Below are 6,715 nucleotides of genomic sequence, written 5' to 3'. Positions count from 1 at the left end.
TTATTATGCTGGACCTATCTTGGTGTGTATTTTTTTAGTTATTGTCCCAGTTACAAATAATGTAGTTCGTTTCTCTGACTTAGCCACTCTCTTAAAGTATATACAGTATGCATAACGTGTTATCTGGTGAATAGTTTCCACACTATTGTAGTAATAGAGAGCTGAGCATCAGGATACAGGGAATAGAGAGAGCTAGAAGAGTGTATGCTGCTATCGAACTTGGTATCTTTTATCTCAGGCTCTGCAGCCTATATAGATAACTAGACATCTTCATCTGAACAATGAATCACCAATGAGTTTCTGTAAGATGAAAGTCTGTGATGCTGTACCTGCTTTGTGAAACAGGAAGGCTTTGTGATGTAGTCTGTTGGTCTTGATCCATCTGTGAGGCAAAGGTGACAATGCCTAGAATCTGGAGGCATTAGGTTCCAAGACCCTGGAAACCTAGGAAGAGGGATGGCTAGTGAGGTTTAGATCATGTTGATTCCTGCCTTTGTTGTATGGGATGCGGGATGTCCCTTCTATACCTATGGATCCATCTTCATTATTGCATTAATTATTTGGCAAGTGAAAAAGAGGCACCAAAAATTAAAGTCGGAACCTAATGAAACCTGTTGCCAGGTAGGGAAATACTGTGATCATAAACGAATGGATAAGCCTCCATTAAGAAGATTTTATCCCCTCATTTTCTCTTATATCCTTGCCCCTTGATTTTTTTTAATGGGGGTTTTCTCATTGGATCCCAGAACAGCTCCCAATTTGGGTCATTATCCTGGTTGGGGGCCATTTAGGACCTTCACCACCATCCTTTAATCTCTTCACTTTTCCTTCTATCTCATCCTGAACTCCCCACAAAATTTGTCCATGAAATAGGAGTGGAAGGTATGGAATTTGGAAGAGCTTCAAAGTGAGTCAGAAATAAGCATAGAAGGGAAAAGTTTGGGTAAAAAAGATAGTGTATGTAAAAGAATGACAGAAGAGTATTAAATGGAATACAGAAAAAATATTGAGAAATGCTAATGGGTTTTGTATCATTTTAGACATGAAAAAGGAAATGGTGACCCAACTTCACATTCTAATGTTTTTGTCTTTAAGCATCACGGAACAGTCAAACAAAAGTCTAAAGATAGAACATCAAAAGGTAAAGCCCCTTCCACTCCACTGTGACTGAGGTCCCCATAGAGCCTTTGTGATCCCTGGTGCCAGAAGCCATGTGTTCTAACCACTGCAGCCTTTAATACCCCCAGTGGCAACTGCTAACAAAAGACCTGCATGGGTGGGAAATCAGAGCATAGGAACCTTCCAAAATTCTATTTTACCTTCCTAAGAATGAAAATGTAGGACAGATGTCATTAACTGTGTCATTTACTAGTTTTATAACCCTGTGGAAATAATTTCATCTCTCAGTCTTGTTCTCCATAAAGTGGGTGTAGCACCAGTGATCTTGTCCACTCAATGTGGTTGTAAAGATCAGACAAGATTAGGGAGAGCATGTTGTTATAGATGGTTAAGCTGCACACAGATTTGACTTAAGAGCATTGGGGTTTTCAGTCTCCTCTCATTCAAAAGCCTTTAGCTTCCTTATAGGATGTCCATGAATTCTCTGCTGTTCTACCTAACACTGTCTCCTGGTTCCTCAGCTAAGAAAACTTCCCAGGAAGAAGCTGAGAAGCTGAGGAAGCTGCTCTCTGTCATGAAAAGGTGATCTCTTGCTCTTTGCAGTCTCCAAACTCCCAGCCTGGACTGTAATGTTCTCTTGGCCTTTGTTGGAGCAGGAATGAGGAGAGGAATAATGGTTGAGAAGAGACATACATGGTAGAGGCTGGTTTAATTATTTAGAGTTGTCAGGGCCAACAGGGTTTCAGACATTTCAGAAGGGAAGGGAACAGAGTCATCCAATTCTACTCTTTGCTAGGGTCACTGTAGTTTGCAATTTAGGATTTGATCAGTGTATAAGTCATAAAAGGCACTATGTGGGGTTGCATTCAGCCATGAGACAAATTATCCCATTAAGAGAATGGGTTTTGAAAGACAGCATCATTGTTATATTTTCTTAGAGCTACACATTTTCAAGGAAAGATTCCCTGGGTCTTCCTGGACCCTGCTGACATTACATCCTCTGGTCTGTCTTCAGGGAGGAGAGTTCCTGGGACCACTCAAACAGGAATATATCGTCTTATCCTATCAAGATTTCCAGAGAATGGGACTGATAGCTAACAAATGCTGGGTATGGACACAGGGGTATCCCATATTTCTCTAAGTGAGAACCTCATTTTCTACAGTTTGGATGTAATGAATCCTGGACTTCAGGTTTTGTTTTGTTTTTTACCACAAATGAAACTAATATTGGTCCTACCTAATGATGTTTCTGGTGACGTCCCATCAACTAACTACTTAGCTACTCCATCTGTCTGATTCAATTCAGCTTCTCACTGAGGTCAGCAGAGAACTGATCCCAGCTTCCCATCTTCTCTGAGAGTTATGCCCTTCCATAGGTTGTCTGAGAGCTTGCCCCAGAACCTTAGCCCAGTTCATCATCCCTTGCCAAATGGCATTTCCTAGGAATAATACCAGAGAGTATAGGACTTGTAGGACTGGGAGTGGATGCAGCAATCCCCAGCCCATTCTTGCAAAGAGGCGGATGTCACTCCATCCTTAACAGTTGCCATGTTTCCCTTCCCAGCCACGGCTGGCTTCCCCAGGTGGAAAGTATACGGCGGCTCCTGTGTGCAGATCCTGGCTGCCAAATCTGCAATTCTCTAGCTCTGGACATTCAGCAATTGCTGGAGTGTGACAACAACCAGATCTCCCCTTCTTTATTGGGGTCACTGCAGAGCTCTGCTTGCCTAGACACATTGTCCACATCAGGTGTGTCTTATGAGCAGGATTCCCTGGACTCCAGACAGTTTTCACAGGCATCTGGCCCCAGTCTGTCACAATTGGGTCAGAAACCTTTAATTCATTCAGCTATCCAGTCAACTGATACAGCCAGTGTCCACAATGTCTGCCCTGACCACCTCCAGCAAAAGCAGAAATCTCAAGTGCCAAAAAAGCCTCAGGATGCAGGGGCTCTGTCTTCTTCAAGCCTTGAGGAGCCTAAGATTCCTGTGAACCAGAAGGAGAGAAGGAAGCACAACTCTGCACTTGTCCCCAAGAACAAAGGTTAGCAGACCTTGAATACTATATTCCCTTTCTTTCCCTTCACCAGGAGCTCCTGAATTTAAGACAATACCCCACAACCTTGCATTCCCTTCACATGCTGTTCCTATGTTCAAAAGGCCCTTAGGTACCTCTTTAAGTAAGGATGTAAACGCATGTATTTCCACATTGAGGGCCCCATGACCTGTGGGGGAGTTCTTGTACTTCTCCTAGCTTATACTTCTCCCAGTGTTTTCAAGGCCTGGAAAACAAACAAGTAACTTTTTTTTTTCCTTTTCATTCTGAATACTACCTCTAAGGTGTCTGTTGAAAAGATAGGCTTTCATCCCCTCGACTCTGGACTCATGGGAGTCTAGCCAGTCCACCACAGAGCAGAAATATCACCTGAGCAAATCTCAAACCCCATCCCCTCGCTCTGGCCCTACCCTCTCCCACCTTTCAGCTTTTAAGTGGCCTCTCTCCATTACCTGGGGAATGCACAATGAGTTCCTAGTCTCTGGAGATCTCTCTACAACAGGGGAGCCCTAGTCCTTTTCTAGTCAATAATTTCTCTCTTGTTTCTGTGCTGCCTAAAATTTTTTCCACTTTAGTAGTCCCAGCTTCTTCCCCACATTCCCAAATTTGGCTTTTTCCACTTGATTATTAAAAAGCCCAGTTTTTGTTTAGCACCTGCTATAGAGTCAGCTCCAGGACCGTTGAAGACTTGCCATCTGTTGTCCAGAGCTCTCTGTCATCTACAGAGAACCACACAATATAATCCCTGAGATATGTTGCAGCCTGTCCCACCAGACCTAGGACCCTCCCGTTTTAGTCCTCCAGAGGGTGGCAGCATTGTCCTGGAATATGCCCACAGGCTGCTGGAATTCCATTTTCAGAAGCAGTTAAAATAGTTGATTTGGTTAAGTAGTTAAAATGATTGGTTTACCACGCTGGAGCCTTCTTCCAAAGATTTATCAATCTATCCAGTTTCTCCTTTCCCCTGATGACTAGCAGCCCCTGCCCTGGAGCAGCACAGCCATGCCCTCAGCCTGCAGCCACCTGTAGCCATCCATTGTGGCAGCAGTGCCAGCCCACAGTTGCTTGCTTAGGCTAAAAAATGTTGCACATAGATTACGAATGTGGAAAGATATGCTTGGTCTAGTGATCCTTGCTCAAATCACTGGATCTTCAACATTCTAGGGGATCTGGCAGCAAGTTGGTTCCCCGTCCTCTGGAAAATAAGTCCCTAGAACTTGGAAGCAGCTGTCAGCCCCTACACAGGTCAGGAAGTGACTCCCTGAATATTGATAGACCTTGGCCAGTTCTCATCAGATACTGATGACCTTGAGCTGCCTGGGCCCTGTCTCAGAGAGCCACTGAGAATCTAACTGGAAACAAGTTTGTCTTCCTGCCAGGGCTGCTTGCTCTCTATTTTGCTGCTTTCTCCAGAGATATGGCCCCAGCAATCAGTAGCTAATCTACAATCGCAGAGTTGGTGCTTGGGCCCATTAGAATCTCTGACTCAACCTCATTTGAACAGCAACATATGAAGTCTTGGGCCACACTTTCGAGGTACCAATAAGACTTGTACAGGTACTCCAGGCTAAAGTACAAGTGAATAGAGGTGGTGGCTTTATAATGTCAGATGGATCCCTGACAGTCCCCAATTACTCAAGGCACCCATCATGCCACACACACACAAAAAAAGTTTAATTTCAGAAATTCTTAGGGATACATGTGGGGAAGTCCCATAAAACAAAGGAGTGCAAGGAACAATTTTTGGTCATTTCAAAGAATATTTCCACATAGACCTTGAGGAGTCTAAACAACCAAACAAAAACATTTCTCTAGGAATTCCCTACCTTACCAGACATCTCACATGCCCCAGATCCAAAATGTGTCTGCTTAAAAGAAGAACTTGCAATTGCACTTGAAATATAGTGCAGCAGAGCCAAATGCAACCTAATCCAGGTCAGGTTCAGCCATGGTTCATCCCCAGGGTTCAGCCCACTGTGCCTCTGAGATCTTACAGCCCTGTGTGGACATGACAGAAGCCCAGGTGTTTTGTGCATAGCTGGAGAACCTCTGGAGTCCTTAGCCGAGGCCTTTGCGAGTGTCCTACCTCAGCAGAGAAAACAGAGGACCCAGTGAAATTCAAAGCAACTGAGAATCAGAGAGAGGGAGGTGTGGTATTTGGGCTTTCTCCAATCAGAGCAAGCATCCATTCTGCTGAGGTTCAAGGGCCAGTAGGGAGCTTCTAAGAAGAACCCCGGAGTCCCTGACTTCTCAAATGTATCTCCAGGATTGTTTTCAGATAGAATTAAACTTTAGCCAAGATGGTTGCCTTGAGTGAGTAGGGATTGGCAAGGATTTATCTGGATCTCTAGAATCACCAGCTCCACCCTCAGCTGTTCCACCTGCATCTCTCTCACCTTGAGTTCCCAGAGCACTCTCAGAGATTCCTTGGAAACAAAAAGACCAGATAAAAATGTTCTGCACAGCTATTAGACTAAGCTGAATGATCTCACCCAAATGAGGATTCCTGAGAATGCCTGGCCTTAAAGGGTCAGAACTTATAGTGTGCCAACTTATTGGGCCATAATTTGCTAGGCTAAATTTTGCAAGTCCAATATTTTAATGGACTATATTTTTCAAATCCAAACTTTGCAAGGACAAATGTTTCATGTCTTATAGGATGAACCTGGGCAGGGCCAGAGTTTTCAGGGGCACACATTCCTGGGCGAAGAGTTGGAGGGTTGGGTAGGGGCAACCCATATTCACAAGAGCTCCATCTTTCCAGGAGCTCCAGAAATTGACTTGGGAAATACGATGAAGCTCTATTCGCACTGGATTAACCCTGAAGTGAAAGCTCACAGGCATGAGGAACCCATTTCCCCATCTAAGGCTGAGAAAGTGACCCGATCCAGGACAAAAGAGGTTAAGAAGGGTCCAACCCACACCAAAGACCGCGTGGGAGGAGCTAGGTTGGAGAAGAAAACAGAGAACCCCATGGCCCTGCCTCCCCCTACTGAGAAGGAGCACTTGTCTTTCCTTGATGTCCTCAGTGCCTTCACCAACAGTTCCAGCAAGACGACCTTCAGTCCAGCCAACCTTAAGGACTGTGCCACTCATAAAACTGCTCCAAATTCTGTTGTCAACTGACTTGGGTCACCCAACCAGAAAATCTATCCCAAGTCGCAACTCTCAGCTCAGCAGAAGGCACCAGTTTACCCAGGAAAATAACCATTCCAACAAAAAGGAGGTTTTTTTTCTACATCCCCCTGAAGAAGACTGTCAATCACCCTTTATATTAACATGCAGGTGAGGCATAGCATTCTCCAAATATACTCTATACCTGTAAGCAAAGAGCCACTTGTTTGTGTCTCTTTATTTTCAATGTGGTATGTGATGGAGAGAGTAGAGGAAATAAAAATACTCCCCATGTGGTACAGGAGCTTAAATCCATTTCAGATGGGTCAGCATTTCATGTGATTCCTTTCAACCCCTGGACTGTGGATAAAGGTACTTAAGCAGAGAACAAAGATCCTTGTTTAAGGTACATTTAAAGCATAGGTCA

At 44.2% G+C, this 6,715-nt stretch overlaps 1 protein-coding gene across 1 annotated transcript; it reads left to right on the top strand.

Moving 5' to 3' along the window:
* Positions 1 to 477: 477 nt before the first annotated feature.
* On the top strand, positions 478 to 6,300 carry Spata31f3 (SPATA31 subfamily F member 3). Its single transcript, XM_027930859.1, has 5 exons — positions 478 to 621; positions 1,096 to 1,141; positions 1,641 to 1,701; positions 2,684 to 3,162; positions 5,939 to 6,300. Exons 1-5 carry the CDS (start codon positions 478 to 480, stop codon positions 6,298 to 6,300), a joined length of 1,092 nt encoding a protein of 363 aa, XP_027786660.1.
* The last annotated feature ends 415 nt before the right edge of the window (positions 6,301 to 6,715 follow it).

Source organism: Marmota flaviventris, chromosome 13 (assembly GCF_047511675.1).
Source record: "Marmota flaviventris isolate mMarFla1 chromosome 13, mMarFla1.hap1, whole genome shotgun sequence".
Lineage (NCBI taxonomy): Eukaryota > Metazoa > Chordata > Mammalia > Rodentia > Sciuridae > Marmota > Marmota flaviventris.
Note: the sequence above shows the minus strand (reverse complement) of the source record. Positions and strands in the feature narration are given on the sequence as shown.

Coding starts and splice junctions, on each gene's coding strand:
- Spata31f3 (XM_027930859.1), top strand. CDS start 478: ATGTTGATTCCTGCCTTTGTTGTATGGGATGCGGGATGTCCCTTCTAT. Junction 1,142..1,640: donor TAAAGATAGAACATCAAAAG/GTAAAGCCCCTT, acceptor CTGGTTCCTCAG/CTAAGAAAACTTCCCAGGAA. Junction 3,163..5,938: donor ACTTGTCCCCAAGAACAAAG/GTTAGCAGACCT, acceptor CCATCTTTCCAG/GAGCTCCAGAAATTGACTTG.